Here is a 22,934-nt window from a genome sequence, read left to right on the forward strand (position 1 = left end):
CGGCAACGCCATAACAATTATGACATGGGTCTCATTGACTTTTTTGATGGGGATGCCAAAATTGAGTTGTGTGTCAAATTTCATATAATTTCGCAAAACTTAACATTTAACCTCCAAATAAAATCTGTAGGGGGCGCTGTGGTGCCAAATTAATTTATTTCACTTCAAGTAGGTTTAGGGCAAAGAGTTTAACAACTGATTCTAATTTGACGCAATTTGGACTTTATCTGCGCAAACGGCAGAAATGTTAAATTTGGGAGATTTCTGAAATTCTAACTACAGTTTGCGGCTTCGCCGCACAGAGACCGTGAGAGGTATCAATGTAATTTGAATAACTTTTGATGTCCCACTCCTCAGTAGCATTTTCACCAAATTTCAGCTTTTTAGAGCCAACGCCCAGGGAGGAGTTTGTAAAAGTACGACGTTTGGAAAAACTCCCGAGTCATGCTTAGCCATTTTTGAACCAATATGGCCGACATTTGGTTGGGCGGACGGCGTTGCCGTAATAATATTTTTTACTTCTCTTGTCACCATCTACCTCTGCGCCAAATTTCATGATTCTACGATCAGATTTTTTTTGAGTAATTTCCTATCTCAATGCATTTTTGGTACATTTGGGGGCGCTGACACGCCAATTTTTTTTTATTTTAGAAAAGGGACGATTTTTAGAGGTGTGCAAATTTTTGTGACTTTTCGTCAATGTTCACTGGGTGAAAAATAGGGAGGTTGGTCCCGAGAAGAAAGAATAATATTCTGATGCGAAAACAATGTTTCCCACTTTTCAAATATCATAAACTATACATTTTCGGAAAGCGCTCGCGCTTTCCTACCTCATGGTGTGGGTCCCTGGTCACTGACGGGTACTTTCGTTAATTTTGACAGGGCTCCGCCCACTTTGTGTTTTTGGCCCTCTAAACAGTAATAATGTTAAATTTTTGCATTACATGCTTATATGCACGGAACATGCAAGAGATGGGGAACGTATTCGTGAGCTACTTAGGGAAAATGAGTGCTTTATATGGCGCGGTCGTCATCCCAATGTAAAGTGCTCGTTTAGTGCGCACTTTTGCACGGGCTTCGCCCGTTTACAATGGTAATGTTCCATTTTCCTACTACTAATTAGTATGCACGGGGCGTGCGTGAGTGAAGGAGTGCGTTAGTTAGTGTTTGGAAGTGGGCGAGCGCTTCGCGCTCGATTTCGTGCGCACTACGTGCGCACTTTCGCAGCCGTGCTTCGCACGGCCTTACGAGATTAATAGGCCTCTCGCCAGCTTGTGGCGCTCGGGCCTAACTAGCGTCACAACCACGATACTTTTTTGAACAATTCTGGATACAGAAAATACATCACAAACAGGACACATTTTTGGTGTTTTGTGCCATTATTCTGCGCTGAAAATGACAGTATATTGTCTAAAACCTCGACCTAAAAAGAGTTACCGTATTTTCCGGACTATAAGTCGCACCTTTTTTCATAGTTTTGGCCGGGGTGCGACTTATACTTGTATTTATACTTATATACTTATACTTATATGCTTCTACTCCGGAGAGACTTATATGTGATATTATTTGTGATTTTCACACTTGCAACTGCATCTCATACTCCAGTGCGACTTATATATATTTTTTTCTTCACTATTATGCATTTTTTGGCTGGTGCGACTTATACTCCAGTGCGACTTTAAAAGAGTTAAATGGACACCTCCTCGTACAGTCCCGTGACATTCTTTCTGTCGCTCTTTCCTTCGTGGTGTTTACCCTTGACCTTTTGTCCGGCCCCTCCACAGCTCACACTCTGTCGCACCACAACAAACGCCGGCCGCGGTTCTTTGCCTCCGTCTGCGAAACATTTAACCCAAATCCAGCACATTACGCCGCGCTCCACCGGCCACACTTTTAAACGTTTCTTTCCCATTGTGAAGCCGGACAGTGTTGGCATAACTCTGCCGGGTTCAGGGTTCAAATCGAGGCCCCTCCGGGACAAAAAACTAAACAAAACAAGCCCGGCAGCGGAGAGGGCAGAGGTCAGGAATGTTCACATTTCTGTCCGCCGTAATTCTACGTTTCGAGCGGGTAAAGCTCGTAGTGCCGCTCGTGACGGTGGATGCGGCGTTCACGCTCGGGCAAAACCGTCCGATCTGATTTCTAGTCGATCGGCTCGTTAAAAAGACACGTAAATTGGTCAAATCTGCCGCGGGCGAGCCGGTTTCCCGCGGATCTGACTGGGGAAAATGCGGCAATAAAGGCAAAACTGAGAAGGAAAGGCAAACAGTGTGTATTATCTGAACACCGGATCTGATCATTGCGTTATCTGATTCCTCCGGTAATCTGATTTGTCTGGCCTTGTGAATACTCCACCCCGTCAAACTAGAGACTTCCCTCATCCGAGACGCTTCCCACAGAGGGCGTGTTGGAGCCGTGCGTTTTGTATGTTTAGTGTGTTCATGAGGTGAAGCAGCCCCTTTATTACAGTTCTACAGTGTTAAGGTTAAGGTGCAATGTTCTTCTCGTCGCCGCGGCAACTTGTCAAGATCGGATTCGGAGGTTTTAATGTCATTGTCAGTGCGTCGGCGATGTGGCGCAACACTGAACACTGAATAGTTAGAATATAAGCTATGATGAATAAATAAAAATATGCAAAAATGCTAAAAATGGTTGTCAAAAGTATCAAAAATCAGATGCTAATCAATACTAGAACTAGATACTGATTTGAGAAGGTTTTAAATTCTGAAAAAATACACAAACAGGACAAAACGTGACCTGATCTTGAGCTTTAGCTGAACTAGAATAATGGAGACTTTTATATTGTGATGAAAATATATGTATTTATTGTTTGTTTGACAAGGACAGTTCCATCTTACATAGTCACTAAAGGAGCTTGAGGCTGATGCGATGCAGACAAAGCTTTTCTACTTCGTACAGGTTTAAAAGCATTAAATACATTTCCACATTATAAATAAATCAGTGGCAATTTACACAAGCTCTTTCTTTCACCCTCACGGTCTTTCACTCATGCACTTTCACTCATGCACTTTCACTCATGCACTTTCACTCATGCACTTTCACTCATGCACTTTCACGCTCTTTCACTCATGCACTTTCACTCACGCACTTTCACTCACGCACTTTCACTCATGCACTTTCACTCATGCACTTTCACTCATGCTCTTTCACTCATGCACTTTCACTCACGCACTTTCACTCACGCTCTTTCACTCATGCACTTTCACTCATGCACTTTCACTCACGCTCTTTCACTCATGCACTTTCACTCACGCACTTTCACTCATGCACTTTCACTCATGCACTTTCACTCATGCTCTTTCACTCATGCACTTTCACTCACGCACTTTCACTCATGCACTTTCACTCATGCACTTTCACTCACGCACTTTCACTCATGCACTTTCACTCATGCACTTTCACTCATGCACTTTCACGCTCTTTCACTCACGCACTTTCACTCACGCACTTTCACTCATGCACTTTCACTCACGCACTTTCACTCATGCACTTTCACTCATGCACTTTCACTCATGCACTTTCACTCATGCACTTTCACTCACGCTCTTTCACTCATGCACTTTCACTCACGCTCTTTCACTCATGCACTTTCACTCACGCACTTTCACTCACGCACTTTCACTCATGCACTTTCACTCATGCACTTTCACTCACGCTCTTTCACTCATGCACTTTCACTCACGCACTTTCACTCATGCACTTTCACTCATGCACTTTCACTCATGCTCTTTCACTCATGCACTTTCACGCTCTTTCACTCATGCACTTTCACTCACGCACTTTCACTCACGCACTTTCACTCATGCACTTTCACTCATGCACTTTCACTCATGCACTTTCACTCACGCACTTTCACTCACGCACTTTCACTCACGCTCTTTCACTCATGCACTTTCACTCACGCACTTTCACTCATGCACTTTCACTCATGCACTTTCACTCATGCACTTTCACTCACGCACTTTCACTCACGCTCTTTCACTCATGCACTTTCACTCACGCACTTTCACTCATGCACTTTCACTCATGCACTTTCACTCATGCTCTTTCACTCATGCACTTTCACTCACGCACTTTCACTCATGCACTTTCACTCATGCACTTTCACTCACGCACTTTCACTCATGCACTTTCACTCATGCACTTTCACTCATGCACTTTCACTCATGCACTTTTACGCTCTTTCACTCATGCACTTTCACTCACGCACTTTCACTCATGCACTTTCACTCATGCACTTTCACTCACGCACTTTCACTCACGCACTTTCACTCATGCACTTTCACTCACGCACTTTCACTCACGCTCTTTCACTCATGCACTTTCACTCATGCACTTTCACTCATGCACTTTCACGCTCTTTCACTCATGCACTTTCACTCACGCACTTTCACTCATGCACTTTCACTCATGCACTTTCACTTATGCACTTTCACTCATGCACTTTCACTCATGCACTTTCACTCACGCACTTTCACTCATGCACTTTCACTCATGCACTTTCACTCATGCACTTTCACTCACACTTTCACTCATTGCACTTTCACTCATGCACTTTCACTCACGCACTTTCACTCACGCACTTTCACTCATGCACTTTCACTCACTGCACTTTCACTCACGCTCTTTCACTCATGCACTTTCACTCATGCACTTTCACTCATGCAATCTTTCACATGCACTTTCACTCACGCACTTTCACTCATGCACTTTCACTCATGCACTTTCACTCATGCACTTTCACTCATGCACTTTCACGCTCTTTCACTCATGCACTTTCACTCACGCACTTTCACTCACGCACTTTCACTCATGCACTTTCACTCACGCACTTTCACTCACGCACTTTCACTCACGCACTTTCACTCATGCACTTTCACTCATGCACTTTCACTCACGCACTTTCACTCACGCACTTTCACTCATGCACTTTCAGTCACGCTCTTTCACTCATGCACTTTCAATCACGCACTTTCACTCACGCTCTTTCACTCATGCACTTTCACTCACGCACTTTCACTCACGCACTTTCACTCACGCACTTTCACTCATGCACTTTCACTCACGCACTTTCACTCATGCACTTTCACGCTCTTTCACTCATGCACTTTCACTCATGCACTTTCACTCATGCACTTTCACTCATGCACTTTCACTCATGCACTTTCACGCTCTTTCACTCATGCACTTTCACTCACGCACTTTCACTCACGCACTTTCACTCATGCACTTTCACTCATGCACTTTCACTCATGCACTTTCACTCATGCACTTTCACTCACGCACTTTCACTCACGCACTTTCACTCACGCTCTTTCACTCATGCACTTTCACTCATGCACTTTCACTCACGCTCTTTCACTCATGCACTTTCACTCATGCTCTTTCACTCATGCACTTTCACTCACGCACTTTCACTCATGCACTTTCACTCATGCACTTTCACTCACGCACTTTCACTCATGCACTTTCACTCATGCACTTTCACTCATGCACTTTCACGCTCTTTCACTCACGCACTTTCACTCACGCACTTTCACTCATGCACTTTCACTCACGCACTTTCACTCATGCACTTTCACTCATGCACTTTCACTCATGCACTTTCACTCATGCACTTTCACTCACGCTCTTTCACTCATGCACTTTCACTCACGCTCTTTCACTCATGCACTTTCACTCACGCACTTTCACTCACGCACTTTCACTCATGCACTTTCACTCATGCACTTTCACTCACGCTCTTTCACTCATGCACTTTCACTCACGCACTTTCACTCATGCACTTTCACTCATGCACTTTCACTCATGCTCTTTCACTCATGCACTTTCACGCTCTTTCACTCATGCACTTTCACTCACGCACTTTCACTCACGCACTTTCACTCATGCACTTTCACTCATGCACTTTCACTCATGCACTTTCACTCACGCACTTTCACTCACGCACTTTCACTCAGGCTCTTTCACTCATGCACTTTCACTCACGCACTTTCACTCATGCACTTTCACTCATGCACTTTCACTCATGCACTTTCACTCACGCACTTTCACTCACGCTCTTTCACTCATGCACTTTCACTCACGCACTTTCACTCATGCACTTTCACTCATGCACTTTCACTCATGCTCTTTCACTCATGCACTTTCACTCACGCACTTTCACTCATGCACTTTCACTCATGCACTTACACTCACGCACTTTCACTCATGCACTTTCACTCATGCACTTTCACTCATGCACTTTCACTCATGCACTTTCACGCTCTTTCACTCATGCACTTTCACTCACGCACTTTCACTCATGCACTTTCACTCATGCACTTTCACTCACGCACTTTCACTCACGCACTTTCACTCATGCACTTTCACTCACGCACTTTCACTCACGCTCTTTCACTCATGCACTTTCACTCATGCACTTTCACTCATGCACTTTCACGCTCTTTCACTCATGCACTTTCACTCACGCACTTTCACTCATGCACTTTCACTCATGCACTTTCACTTATGCACTTTCACTCACGCACTTTCACTCACGCTCTTTCACTCATGCACTTTCACTCATGCACTTTCACTCATGCACTTTCACTCACGCACTTTCACTCATGCACTTTCACTCATGCACTTTCACTCATGCACTTTCACTCATGCACTTTCACTCACGCACTTTCACTCACGCTCTTTCACTCATGCACTTTCACTCACGCACTTTCACTCATGCATTTTCACTCATGCACTTTCACTCATGCTCTTTCACTCATGCACTTTCACTCACGCACTTTCACTCACGCACTTTCACTCATGCACTTTCACTCACGCACTTTCACTCATGCACTTTCACTCATGCACTTTCACTCATGCACTTTCACTCATGCACTTTCACGCTCTTTCACTCATGCACTTTCACTCACGCACTTTCACTCACGCACTTTCACTCATGCACTTTCACTCACGCACTTTCACTCACGCACTTTCACTAACGCACTTTCACTCATGCACTTTCACTCATGCACTTTCACTCACGCACTTTCACTCACGCACTTTCACTCATGCACTTTCAGTCACGCTCTTTCACTCATGCACTTTCAATCACGCACTTTCACTCACGCTCTTTCACTCATGCACTTTCACTCACGCACTTTCACTCACGCACTTTCACTCACGCACTTTCACTCATGCACTTTCACTCACGCACTTTCACTCATGCACTTTCACGCTCTTTCACTCATGCACTTTCACTCACGCACTTTCACTCATGCACTTTCACTCACGCACTTTCACTCATGCACTTTCACGCTCTTTCACTCATGCACTTTCACTCACGCACTTTCACTCACGCACTTTCACTCATGCACTTTCACGCTCTTTCACTCACGCTCTTTCACTCATGCACTTTCAATCACGCACTTTCACTCACGCTCTTTCACTCATGCACTTTCACTCACGCACTTTCACTCACGCACTTTCACTCATGCACTTTCACTCATGCACTTTCACTCATGCACTTTCACTCATGCACTTTCACTCATGCACTTTCACTCACGCACTTTCACTCATGCACTTTCACTCACGCACTTTCACTCATGCACTTTCACTCATGCACTTTCACTCATGCACTTTCACTCATGCACTTTCGCTCATGCTCTTTCGCTCATGCACTTTCACTCATGCACTTTCACTCATGCACTTTCACTCACGCTTTCACTCATGCACTTTCACTTATGCACTTTCACTCATGCACTTTCACTCATGCACTTTCACTCATGCACTTTCACTCATGCACTTTCACTCATGCACTTTCACTCATGCACTTTCACTCACGCTTTCACTCACGCACTTTCACTCACGCACTTTCACTCACGCACTTTCACTCACGCACTTTCACTCACGCTCTTTCACTCACGCACTTTCACTCACGCACTTTCACTCACGCACTTTCACTCACGCACTTTCACTCACGCTCTTTCACTCATGCACTTTCACTCACGCACTTTCACTCACGCACTTTCACTCATGCACTTTCACGCTCTTTCACTCATGCACTTTCACTCACGCACTTTCACTCATGCACTTTCACTCACGCACTTTCACTCATGCACTTTCACTCATGCACTTTCACTCATGCACTTTCACTCACGCACTTTCACTCACGCTCTTTCACTCATGCACTTTCACTCACGCACTTTCACTCATGCACTTTCACTCATGCACTTTCACTCATGCTCTTTCACTCATGCACTTTCACTCACGCACTTTCACTCATGCACTTTCACTCATGCACTTTCACTCACGCACTTTCACTCATGCACTTTCACTCATGCACTTTCACTCATGCACTTTCACTCATGCACTTTCACGCTCTTTCACTCATGCACTTTCACTCACGCACTTTCACTCATGCACTTTCACTCATGCACTTTCACTCACGCACTTTCACTCACGCACTTTCACTCATGCACTTTCACTCACGCACTTTCACTCACGCTCTTTCACTCATGCACTTTCACGCTCTTTCACTAGTGCACTTTCACTCACGCACTTTCACTCATGCACTTTCACTCATGCACTTTCACTCATGCACTTTCACTCACGCACTTTCACTCACGCTCTTTCACTCATGCACTTTCACTCATGCACTTTCACTCATGCACTTTCACTCACGCACTTTCACTCATGCACTTTCACTCATGCACTTTCACTCATGCACTTTCACTCACGCACTTTCACTCACGCTCTTTCACTCATGCACTTTCACTCACGCACTTTCACTCATGCATTTTCACTCATGCACTTTCACTCATGCTCTTTCACTCATGCACTTTCACTCACGCACTTTCACTCACGCACTTTCACTCATGCACTTTCACTCACGCACTTTCACTCATGCACTTTCACTCATGCACTTTCACTCATGCACTTTCACTCATGCACTTTCACGCTCTTTCACTCATGCACTTTCACTCACGCACTTTCACTCACGCACTTTCACTCATGCACTTTCACTCACGCACTTTCACTCACGCACTTTCACTCACGCACTTTCACTCATGCACTTTCACTCATGCACTTTCACTCACGCACTTTCACTCACGCACTTTCACTCATGCACTTTCACTCACGCTCTTTCACTCATGCACTTTCAATCACGTACTTTCACTCACGCTCTTTCACTCATGCACTTTCACTCACGCACTTTCACTCACGCACTTTCACTCACGCACTTTCACTCATGCACTTTCACTCACGCACTTTCACTCATGCACTTTCACGCTCTTTCACTCATGCACTTTCACTCACGCACTTTCACTCATGCACTTTCACTCATGCACTTTCACTCATGCACTTTCACTCATGCACTTTCACTCATGCACTTTCACGCTCTTTCACTCACGCACTTTCACTCATGCACTTTCACTCATGCACTTTCACTCATGCACTTTCACTCACGCACTTTCACGCTCTTTCACTCACGCACTTTCACTCATGCACTTTCACTCATGCACTTTCACTCATGCACTTTCACTCATGCACTTTCACTCATGCTCTTTCGCTCATGCACTTTCACTCATGCACTTTCACTCATGCACTTTCACTCACGCTTTCACTCATGCACTTTCACTTATGCACTTTCACTCATGCACTTTCACTCATGCACTTTCACTCATGCACTTTCACTCATGCACTTTCACTCATGCACTTTCACTCATGCACTTTCACTCACGCTTTCACTCACGCACTTTCACCCACGCACTTTCACTCACGCACTTTCACTCACGCACTTTCACTCACGCTCTTTCACTCACGCACTTTCACTCACGCACTTTCACTCACGCACTTTCACTCACGCACTTTCACTCACGCTCTTTCACTCACGCACTTTCACTCACGCACTTTCACTCACGCACTTTCACTCACGCACTTTCACTCATGCACTTTCACGCTCTTTCACTCATGCACTTTCACTCACGCACTTTCACTCACGCACTTTCACTCATGCACTTTCACTCACGCACTTTCACTCACGCACTTTCACTCATGCACTTTCACGCTCTTTCACTCATGCACTTTCACTCACGCACTTTCACTCATGCACTTTCACTCATGCACTTTCACTCATGCACTTTCACTCATGCACTTTCACGCTCTTTCACTCATGCACTTTCACTCACGCACTTTCACTCATGCACTTTCACTCATGCACTTTCACTCATGCACTTTCACTCACGCACTTTCACTCATGCACTTTCACTCATGCACTTTCACTCATGCACTTTCACTCATGCACTTTCACGCTCTTTCACTCATGCACTTTCACTCACGCACTTTCACTCATGCACTTTCAATCATGCACTTTCACTCATGCACTTTCACTCACGCTCTTTCACTCATGCACTTTCACTCACGCGCTTTCACTCACGCTCTTTCAGCACCTTTCACTCAATGCACTTTCACTCATGCACTTTCACTCATCGCACTTTCACTCACGCACTTTCACTCATGCACTTTCACTCACGCACTTTCACTCATGCACTTTCACTCAGCACTTTCACTCATCGCACTTTCACTCACGCACTTTCACTCACCGCACTTTCACTCACGCTCTTTCACTCACGCACTTTCAACTCACGCACTTTCACTCACGCACTTTCACTCACGCACTTTCACTCACGCACTTTCACTCATGCACTTTCACTCAAGCACTTTCACTCATGCACTTTCACTCACGCACTTTCACTCATGCACTTTCACTCAAGCACTTTCACTCATGCACTTTCACTCACGCTTCACTCACGCACTTTCACTCACGCACTTTCACTCAACGCACTTTCACTCACGCTCTTTCACTCACGCACTTTCACTCACGCACTTTCACTCACGCACTTTCACTCACGCACTTTCACTCACGCACTTTCACTCACGCACTTTCACTCACGCACTTTCACTCACGCACTTTCACTCACGCACTTTCACTCATGCACTTTCACGCTCTTTCACTCATGCACTTTCACTCACGCACTTTCACTCACGCACTTTCACTCATGCACCCTTTCACTCACGCACTTTCACTCACGCACTTTCACTCATGCACTTTCACGCTCTTTCACTCATGCACTTTCACTCACGCACTTTCACTCATGCACTTTCACTCATGCACTTTCACTCATGCACTTTCACTCATGCACTTTCCGCTCTTTCACTCATGCACTTTCACTCACGCACTTTCACTCATGCACTTTCACTCATGCACTTTCACTCATGCACTTTCACTCACGCACTTTCACTCATGCACTTTCACTCATGCACTTTCACTCATGCACTTTCACTCATGCACTTTCACGCTCTTTCACTCATGCACTTTCACTCACGCACTTTCACTCATGCACTTTCAATCATGCACTTTCACTCATGCACTTTCACTCACGCTCTTTCACTCATGCACTTTCACTCACGCGCTTTCACTCACGCTCTTTCACTCATGCACTTTCACTCATGCACTTTCACTCATGCACTTTCACTCATGCACTTTCACTCACGCACTTTCACTCATGCACTTTCACTCATGCACTTTCACTCACGCACTTTCACTCACGCTCTTTCACTCATGCACTTTCACTCACGCACTTTCACTCATGCACTTTCACTCATGCACTTTCACTCATGCACTTTCACTCACGCACTTTCACTCATGCACTTTCACTCATGCACTTTCACTCACGCACTTTCACTCATGCACTTTCACTCATGCACTTTCACTCATGCACTTTCACTCATGCACTTTCACGCTCTTTCACTCATGCACTTTCACTCACGCACTTTCACTCATGCACTTTCACTCATGCACTTTCACTCATGCACTTTCACGCTCTTTCACTCATGCACTTTCACTCACGCACTTTCACTCATGCACTTTCACTCATGCACTTTCACTCACGCACTTTCACTCACGCACTTTCACTCATGCACTTTCACTCACGCACTTTCACTCACGCTCTTTCACTCATGCACTTTCACTCATGCACTTTCACTCATGCACTTTCACTCACGCACTTTCACTCACGCTCTTTCACTCATGCACTTTCACTCACGCACTTTCACTCACGCACTTTCACTCACGCACTTTCACTCATGCACTTTCACTCACGCACTTTCACTCATGCACTTTCACGCTCTTTCACTCATGCACTTTCACTCACGCACTTTCACTCATGCACTTTCACTCACGCACTTTCACTCATGCACTTTCACGCTCTTTCACTCATGCACTTTCACTCACGCACTTTCACTCACGCACTTTCACTCATGCACTTTCACGCTCTTTCACTCACGCACTTTCACTCATGCACTTTCACTCATGCACTTTCACTCATGCACTTTCACTCATGCACTTTCACTCACGCACTTTCACTCATGCACTTTCACTCACGCTTTCACTCACGCACTTTCACTCACGCTCTTTCACTCACGCTCTTTCACTCACGCACTTTCACTCACGCTTTCACTCACGCACTTTCACTCACGCTCTTTCACTCACGCACTTTCACTCACGCACTTTCACTCACGCACTTTCACTCACGCACTTTCACTCACGCTCTTTCACTCATGCACTTTCACTCACGCACTTTCACTCACGCACTTTCACTCATGCACTTTCACGCTCTTTCACTCATGCACTTTCACTCATGCACTTTCACTCACGCACTTTCACTCACGCACTTTCACTCACGCACTTTCACTCATGCACTTTCACTCACGCACTTTCACTCACGCACTTTCACTCACGCACTTTCACGCTCTTTCACTCATGCACTTTCACTCATGCACTTTCACTCACGCACTTTCACTCATGCACTTTCACTCATGCACTTTCACTCATGCACTTTCACTCATGCACTTTCACTCACGCACTTTCACTCACGCTCTTTCACTCATGCACTTTCACTCATGCACTTTCACTCATGCACTTTCACTCATGCTCTTTCACTCATGCACTTTCACTCACGCACTTTCACTCACGCTCTTTCACTCATGCACTTTCACTCATGCACTTTCACTCATGCACTTTCACTCATGCACTTTCACTCATGCACTTTCACTCATGCACTTTCACTCACGCACTTTCACTCACGCTCTTTCACTCATGCACTTTCACTCACGCATTTTCACTCATGCACTTTCACTCATGCACTTTCACTCATGCTCTTTCACTCATGCACTTTCACTCACGCACTTTCACTCATGCACTTTCACTCATGCACTTTCACTCATGCACTTTCACGCTCTTTCACTCATGCACTTTCACTCACGCACTTTCACTCATGCACTTTCACTCATGCACTTTCACTCACGCACTTTCACTCATGCACTTTCACTCATGCTCTTTCACTCATGCACTTTCACTCATGCACTTTCACTCATGCACTTTCACGCTCTTTCACTCATGCACTTTCACTCATGCACTTTCACTCATGCACTTTCACTCATGCACTTTCACTCATGCACTTTCACTCACGCACTTTCACTCATGCACTTTCACTCATGCACTTTCACTCATGCACTTTCACTCACGCACTTTCACTCACGCTCTTTCACTCATGCACTTTCACTCACGCACTTTCACTCATGCACTTTCACTCATGCACTTTCACTCATGCTCTTTCACTCATGCACTTTCACTCACGCACTTTCACTCATGCACTTTCACTCATGCACTTTCACTCATGCACTTTCACGCTCTTTCACTCATGCACTTTCACTCACGCACTTTCACTCATGCACTTTCACTCATGCACTTTCACTCATGCACTTTCACTCCTGCACTTTCACTCATGCTCTTTCACTCATGCACTTTCACTCACGCACTTTCACTCACGCACTTTCACTCATGCACTTTCACTCATGCACTTTCACTCACGCACTTTCACTCACGCACTTTCACTCATGCACTTTCACGCTCTTTCACTCACGCACTTTCACTCACGCACTTTCACTCATGCACTTTCACGCTCTTTCACTCATGCACTTTCACTCACTCACTTTCACTCACGCACTTTCACTCATGCACTTTCACTCATGCTCTTTCACTCATGCACTTTCACTCATGCACTTTCACTCATGCACTTTCACGCTCTTTCACTCATGCACTTTAACTCATGCACTTTCACGCTCTTTCACTCACGCACTTTCACTCATGCACTTTCACTCATGCACTTTCACTCATGCACTTTCACTCATGCACTTTCACTCACGCACTTTCACTCATGCACTTTCACTCACGCACTTTCACTCACGCACTTTCACTCATGCACTTTCACTCATGCACTTTCACGCTCTTTCACTCATGCACTTTCACTCATGCACTTTCACTCATGCACTTTCACTCACGCACTTTCACTCACGCACTTTCACTCATGCACTTTCACTCACGCACTTTCACTCACGCACTTTCACTCACGCACTTTCACTCACGCACTTTCACTCATGCACTTTCACTCATGCTCTTTCACTCATGCACTTTCACTCATGCACTTTCACTCATGCACTTTCACGCTCTTTCACTCATGCACTTTCACTCATGCACTTTCACTCATGCACTTTCACTCATGCACTTTCACTCATGCACTTTCACTCACGCACTTTCACTCATGCACTTTCACTCATGCACTTTCACTCATGCACTTTCACTCATGCACTTTCACTCATGCACTTTCACTCACGCACTTTCACTCACGCTCTTTCACTCATGCACTTTCACTCACGCACTTTCACTCATGCACTTTCACTCATGCACTTTCACTCATGCTCTTTCACTCATGCACTTTCACTCACGCACTTTCACTCATGCACTTTCACTCATGCACTTTCACTCATGCACTTTCACTCATGCACTTTCACGCTCTTTCACTCATGCACTTTCACTCACGCACTTTCACTCATGCACTTTCACTCATGCACTTTCACTCACGCACTTTCACTCACGCACTTTCACTCACGCACTTTCACTCATGCACTTTCACTCATGCACTTTCACTCACGCACTTTCACTCACGCACTTTCACTCATGCACTTTCACTCACGCACTTTCACTCATGCACTTTCACGCACTTTCACTCATGCACTTTCACTCATGCACTTTCACTCACGCACTTTCACTCACGCACTTTCACTCATGCACTTTCACGCTCTTTCACTCATGCACTTTCACTCACGCACTTTCACTCATGCACTTTCACTCATGCACTTTCACTCATGCACTTTCACTCATGCACTTTCACTCACGCACTTTCACTCACGCACTTTCACTCACGCACTTTCACTCACGCACTTTCACTCACGCACTTTCACTCATGCACTTTCACTCACGCACTTTCACTCATGCACTTTCACTCACGCACTTTCACTCACGCACTTTCACTCACGCACTTTCACTCACGCACTTTCACTCATGCACTTTCACTCATGCACTTTCGCTCATGCTCTTTCGCTCATGCTCTTTCTTTCGCTCATGCTCTTTCTTTTGCTCATGCTCTTTCTTTTGCTCATGCTCTTTCTTTCGCTCATGGACTATCGCGTGTTTTGGGATTGTCTTACTGTTCAGAAATATTGTGCTGAGATTGACTTCAGAACTGTACATTTGGGTCTGAAAACTCCTGCCATGGACACAACAAATGGATACCGTTGGCGCCTTCAACTGGCGGCAGGGAAAAAGGCCATCACGAAAACATGGGGGAAACAAACTGGACCAACAATCAAGGCCTAGAATTCAAAATTAGAAAAATTAAAAAAATTTGACAAACTTTGGACTAAGTGGGACTTTTTGTCGGACAATGTGTGCCTTAACTGTCTTTTACTGCCGTTTATTTTGTACAAAATGGAAAGGATGCCACTTTATGATTGATTTAGTGCTGTTTTTGTGCCGTGTTTGTTGCAGTTTGAGGACGGCGTGTGGACCTTGAACACGACTCTGTGCGATTGTCTCATGACCATGGACGTGATGCTGTGCACCGCCTCCATCTTCAACCTCTGCGCCATCAGCGTCGACAGGTCTGACACGCTTATGTGCCCCATAAACCAGGACTGGACCGGGACTGGACCAGGACTGGACCAGGACTGGACCAGGCCTGAGCCAGGACCGGACCAGGACTGGACCAGGACTGGACCAGGACTGAGCCAGGACCGGATCAGGACAGGACCAGGACTGGACCAGGACTAGACCAGGACTGGACCAGGTCTGAGCCAGGACTGGACCAGGACCGGATCAGGACTGGATCAGGACTGAACCAGGACTGGACCAGGTCTGAGCCAGGACTGGACCAGGACTGGACCAGGACCGGATCAGGACAGGACCAGGACTGGACCAGGACTGGACCAGGTCTGAGCCAGGACTGGACCAGGACTGAGCCAGGACTGGATCAGGACTGGATCAGGACTGGATCAGGACTGGATCAGGACTGGGCCAGGACTGGACCAGGTCTGAGCCAGGACCGGACCAGGACCGGATCAGGACTGGACCAGGTCTGAGCCAGGACCGGACCAGGACCGGATCAGGACTGGACCAGGTCTGAGCCAGGACTGGACCAGGACTGGACCAGGACCGGACCAGGACCGGACCAGGACTGGACAGGACTGGATCAGGACTGAACCAGGACCGAACCAAAACAAGAACTAATGGTGTGATTGGATACTCACGCTTAAAGGTGCCATAACATGCTTTTTCCACGTTTCGTAGTCTATCCTAAGTGTATAATTGATAATATTAAGGGTTGTGAAATATCACCCAGACCTTGGACCCCTTCACCAACCCGGAAATGCAAACGGCTTGGTTTGATATTTGCCCCCACCCTTGTGAAGAGCGATCTGGCTCCCCCGCCCAACCCGTGACATAGTCTCAGAGCGCGTGTGTGCCCCGCCCACCCCGGAGACGGTGGGGGTGTAAACAAACTAACTCAATAATCACGTTTTTGATTCTAGCGGCGGTGAAAGACGACGGGGCCGGTGCCCTTGTCATACGTTGCCGCCCCTTGGCCGTCACTTGTTGCGTTCCTTTGCACTGATAGAGCGTGGAAAGTGATCTCAAACGTACATTATGGAGCCCCCAGAGCTTTCAGAGGCCACAAACTCCTTGGATGAGCTACAGAGAGGTCGATATTTAGAAAAGCTGCGATCAATCAACTCAGATCCATATGTTATGCCTAAATCACGACGCGGTGACGCGTGCTTGCCCTTATGATGCGATCTTGCATCCACCCTCCGTCAGTTTGGAGATTGGAGGAAAGGAGATAGTCTGTAATATCGCTAAACACTGCGGGAATCAATCAAAAAAACACTCTGGGTACAAATATGAAGCACAAATAGCAATGTAAGAAGGTTAAAAGCTCTGAAAAGTCGATTTTGCATGTTATGGGACCTTTAAAGGGCATATGACAAGTTTTTCCAATCTTCTAATTTTGACTTTATTTGGTGTATTTATACCTGTTGTACATATAAATTATAGCTTTACACCAATCGTGCAGGTATTTGTGGAGAAAAGTTGAAAAATCTGTAGAAAATGACAGGAAGTGACATCACACCAGGGACAAAATTTATGCGGAATTTACACAAAAGAAACAACTTTTTTTACAACTCAACAAAACAAAATCTCTCATTTTTATTTGTCAAATATTTGCCATTAGATGAGTTTTTTTCCAGTGTTTGCTGGGTAATTTCCTTGTGTGATGTCATCAATTACAAACAGGAAGTGAAATTATAAACCTCAAAAAATTTGCTATAAAAAATAACAAAAAAGAAAACAAATGTGCTATTCTGTGATAACATTTTTAGCAAATTTTAGAATATATAAATCTTAACTGCATTTCAGTTCAATGAGTCGTCCGACCTGTAGGGGGCGCTTTAAGCGTCGGTCTGAGCGTGTCCTTAGTCCCAGCTGAACCCTCGTGATCTGCTCTTATCCCTGAATGGGACGTCCCAAGTCCACATAGATTTATATTCGACGCTGAGGCCGGCGTGACAGTCATAACTCACCGCCGTCGCCTCCGGGGGCCGGTGTGGCATAAACCATGTGACCCGGGGGCCGTTCCTGTCACTACACCGCTGTGGAATGACCTTTAGTGCTGGAGTCATGCAGACAAATGATCGCACATGTTTCTGATAATTTTTTATCAAAGGATGAAGGGAAAGGGCAGAGCGGGTGACGCAGTGACATCATCAGTGAGCACGCGCCCTCAGACGGGAAGGTTTCAGGATCGTTTGAGCGATGCACGGTGTTGTGGTCTCGAGGCTGAACCAGGCTAGAGAATTAGGGCTAAACCAGGTCTAGTCTAAAACGGAACTAAAAGAGTAAACACTATAACAGTTCTAAACCACAAAATCTAGAATGAATCAGGACTTTGGATCCTTTATTTGATTTTTTTCTTCTTTTGTATCATGTTTTTGCAGTTCTTTTTGTGTGATTTGATTTGTTGCATTTAAGATTAAAAAAACAACAACTTTGGACTAACTGGACAGTTAGTTAATGCTGGACAGTTTATGCCGTGAGGTTTTCTTTATTTCCTTTATTATTTTGTCTGTCTGTTTTGTTCTCTCTCTGGTTCATGTTCTGCGTTTTATGTTTTGAAAATCAGGACTAAAACAGGATTAAACCAGGTTTAGACCTGGACCTAACCAGAATTACAGGGACTAAATCAGGACTAAATCAGGACTAAATCAGAGCTGAATCAGAGCTGAATGAGGCTGAATCAGGACTTTAGAAAAAAAATATTCTACTGTATCAAAATTATATTTGTGGGCCAAATTATTTGGGATACAACGACTAATCAGAGTAATCGTGACTAATCAACTTCTAAAATAAATGTTGACTATGTTAACAGTCAACATTAACATAGTCCCTCCATTCCTGATGAAGAAATGAGAGGTTCTGTCTATAGGAGTTTTTGTTTATAAGAGTTTTGTTTATAAGAGTTCTTCTATTAAGAGTGTTTTTTAAACTTCCTATAAGTGATCTGTCCTTTTCCTCTGTATCTACCTGCGTTGCAACAATGAAATTTCCCCATGTGTGGACAATAAAGGATTATCATATCTTATCTTAGCTTGATACTCATTAAATGTGTGCAGACTTTAAAACACGTGCCAAGAGAGACTTTATGACAAAAATGGCTTTCTAATCTGTGATTTTTGTCCACTTAACACTTTTTCCATAAATTATCTCTATCTATAAGGCGTCAATCAGTATATCAGCGAGTATTTATATTGTTTTATAAACAATATAAATACTCACAGTAGTTACAGTTTACTGCGGTTATAAATGCATTTTAAAAGCCTCAATGAAGAATATAAATAATAACTAGTTGACTAGAATAGGGCTGCAACAAGTTAATTGATTATTATTTTAATAGTCGTCAACTAATTTAATGATCAAATAATTGTTAACTGATCCAAACATAGACGCCTTGAGCTGAGAAAATATGTTTTATGACTCAAATTGAGCCGCAAATGCATAAAAATGATCCGGGAAATGTGTACATTTTGTTTTTTTGAATGAAAACAGTCTTTTGTTCAAAAATGTTGAGCTAATTGATGAGCAAAAAGATCAGCAGTCGCAGCTTTAGACCTGAGACACCTCGGACGAGACCGAACCGCCCGAAATGGGGAAAACATAATGATTGCATGACCCTTCCTTTTCCCCCGCAGGTTCATCGCCGTCGCCATCCCGTTCAACTACAACCGCAAACACGTGGACATGCGCCAGGCCGTGCTCCTGTCCGCCACCTGGATCCTGGCCCTGGCCGTGGCCTCGCCCATCATGTTCGGACTCAACGACGTCCCCGGCCGCGACCCGGGCGAGTGCAAGCTGGAAAACGATGACTACGTGCTCTACTCGTCCGTCTGTTCCTTCTTCATCCCCTGCCCCATCATGCTGCTGCTCTACTGCGCCATGTTCCGGGGCCTGCGGCGCTGGGAGGAGGCGAGGAAGGCCAAGTTGCGGGACAGCATCCAGGCGTGCCGGAAGCTCCAGGAGGCGGCGGCGTCCCTGCCCCCGCTCGCCTCGCTGCCGCCGCTCTTGCCCCCGATCATCGAGAGGGACACGGCCGAGACCGGGTCGGAGGAGCCCACGGACAGGGCGCTGCCGGCGGCCCGCTCGGAGTTCACCGACGGGCGCATGAGGGCCGTGAGTCTGGCGGAGATCCGGTTCGACCCGGATCCGAGGAGGAGGAAGACGGCCAAGATCAACAACAGGGAGAGGAAAGCCATGAAGGTGCTGCCGGTGGTCGTGGGTGAGTTTGACGTGTGATGGATTACTGCAGAAAATATCACAATAAACCATCATTTTGAAACACACAACACAAGCTGGTTAATCCCACTGCCACTTTTCTAAATGTACACAAACTGTTACAACGTTGTTTTCTTTGTATTCAGCTTCATTCACGCTTGTTTGATGGATCCTGTTCACGAGGTCCTCTCCCTCTGAGCTTTTCCCAGATTTGTGACCTCAAATGTAGAGTTCTGGAGCTCTTCTGTGCTGTTTGAATCATCCCCAGACTCGTTCGGAGCATTTTTTCCAGAAATTAGATTCATTTTATTCATTTTTTTAGTTTTTAAGTTAAAAAAACACACACACAAAAACACAAAAACAAACACAACCAGAAAGTGAATCACAAAGCTAAATATACAGTTATTTAAACAAGTATAAAAACAGTCCCAGTGAGTCCAGAGTTAGTCAAATTTGTCCTTTTCTGTCTAATGTCTGTTACTATGTCTGTTAAATTGTGTGGAATTTCAAAAACTGTCTGCGCTGCATCCTTAAAGGTGGTATGGACAAATTTTGTATCATATTTCCTCGTGGCGTGGATAAATCATTTGTCCTGCCACGTATCAATCATAAAACGCACCTACCGCTCACCTGCAGCCGCGTCAGGCTCGTCCCCACGTTTCCGCGTGCCTAAGCGCATGGATCTATCATAATATAGTTCCCTCAGTGTACGGGGCAAAATGAAGACGGAGAAAGACAGTTCGACCTGACGCAGAAGTGGACAGAAATCTACGGGAGACGAGAGATGCGATGCGCTCCGTTGAGCTAATAAACAAACGCACGTGTGTGTTGTATCAGTCCACACGGGGGAGTGCGCACGCGCACTTCCACCTGCGTTCTCAAATCGCCGAAAAATTGTCCATACCGCCTTTAATTTCAGTCTAAAAAGTCCCCAAACACGTGGGCGTGGTCTGCTCCGGGCTCCTTAGCGTTTCCTTGTGAGTAATGAGCACTTTGACCCGGTGTTGTAAAGAAACGACAACAAAACTCTCCCCACACATGTGATTTTGAATTCCTCCACTGGGATGTACACACACTTTCCCACTCTTCATCCGTCAAAACAAAGAGGACCTCCTTTTTCCCATTTGTTTTATTATGTTTAGTAGAGTAGCTGTCAAGACTAGCGATACTTTGATATATTTTAGATATTATTCCACTTGAAAGGTCTGATTTATAAGCCTTGTTAAAAATCTCAGAGGAATACAGTGGTAATTACTTTGTTTAATTTATTGGTTCTAATTCCCCCTCATCTGTAAATACTAGAAGTTCTGTTTCTCTAAGCTAAAGGATTATTTCAACATTTCAAAGCTTTTCATGTGATTATCTTTTACAATCTGGTGAAACACTTTATGCCTTTTGTAATCAGACCTCGAATCGAGGGGTCACTTTCCTTTTGAGTGTTTCGTTGTGTGTTTCGTTGTGTGTTTCGTTGTGTGTTTCGTTGTGTGTTTCGTTGTGTGTTTCGGTGTGTGTTTCGGTGAGCGTGAGTGTTTCGTTGTGTGTTTCGTTGTGTGTTTCGGTGTGTGTTTCGTTGTGTGTTTCGTTGTGTGTTTCAGTGTGTGTTTCGTTGTGTGTTTCGTTATGTGTTTCGTTGTGTGTTTCGTTGTGTGTTTCGTTGTGTGTTTCGGTGTGTGTTTCGTTGTGTGTTTCGGCGAGTGTTTCGGTGTGTGTTTCGTTGTGTGTTTCGTTGTGTGTTTCGTTGTATGTTTCGGTGTGTGTTTCGTTGTGTGTTTTGTTGTGTGTTTCGTTGTGTGTTTCGTTGTGTGTTTCGGCGAGTGTTTCGTTGTGTGTTTCGTTGTGTGTTTCGGTGTGTGTTTCGGTGTGTGTTTCGTTGTGCGTGTGAGTGTTTCGTTGTGTGTTTCGTTGTGTGTTTCGTTGTGTGTTTCGTTGTGTGTTTCGGCGAGTGTTTCGTTGTGTGTTTCGTTGTGTGTTTCGGTGTGTGTTTCGGTGTGTGTTTCGTTGTGCGTGTGAGTGTTTCGTTGTGTGTTTCGTTGTGTGTTTCGTTGTGTGTTTCGTTGTGTGTTTCATTGTGTGTTTCGGTGTGTGTTTCGTTGTGTGTTTCGTTATGTGTTTCGTTGTGTGTTTCGTTGTGTGTTTCGTTGTGTGTTTCGGTGTGTGTTTCGTTGTGTGTTTCGTTATGTGTTTCGTTGTGTGTTTCGTTGTGTGTTTCGTTGTGTGTTTCGGTGTGTGTTTCGTTGTGTGTTTCGGCGAGTGTTTCGGTGTGTGTTTCGTTGTGTGTTTCGTTGTGTGTTTCGTTGTATGTTTCGGTGTGTGTTTCGTTGTGTGTTTTGTTGTGTGTTTCGTTGTGTGTTTCGGCGAGTGTTTCGGTGTGTGTTTCGTTGTGCGTGTGAGTGTTTCGTTGTGTGTTTCGGCGAGTGTTTCGTTGTGCGTGTGTTTCGGCGAGTGTTTCGGGGTGTGTTCGGCGAGTGTTTCGTTGTGTGTTTCGGCGAGTGTTTCGGGGTGTGTTCGGCGAGTGTTTCGTTGTGTGTTTCGGCGAGTGTTTCGGTGTCATTCAGCTGCAGCGATGTGTCACTTATCAGCTCATCGTCCCGCCTCCTGACGTGTGCAACAACAATGAACATGAAGACGAAGGAGGGTCGATGTGAAA

At 45.2% G+C, this 22,934-nt stretch overlaps 1 protein-coding gene across 1 annotated transcript in view; it reads left to right on the forward strand.

Annotated features, from left to right (window-relative positions):
• Window positions 1-22,934, forward strand: part of LOC140349454 (D(4) dopamine receptor-like) — a 72,125-nt gene that overhangs the window by 43,212 nt on the left and 5,979 nt on the right. The window contains exons 2-3 of the mRNA XM_072435789.1: window positions 15,953-16,065; window positions 19,708-20,291. Of these exons, the coding sequence (XP_072291890.1) occupies window positions 15,953-16,065; window positions 19,708-20,291 (697 nt within the window). The remainder of the gene's footprint in view (window positions 1-15,952; window positions 16,066-19,707; window positions 20,292-22,934) is intronic.

Source organism: Eucyclogobius newberryi, unplaced genomic scaffold (genome assembly GCF_026437365.1).
Source record: "Eucyclogobius newberryi isolate DKJ021-1_F unplaced genomic scaffold, fEucNew1.0.hap1 SCAF_7, whole genome shotgun sequence".
Classification (NCBI taxonomy): Eukaryota; Metazoa; Chordata; class Actinopteri; order Gobiiformes; family Gobiidae; genus Eucyclogobius; species Eucyclogobius newberryi.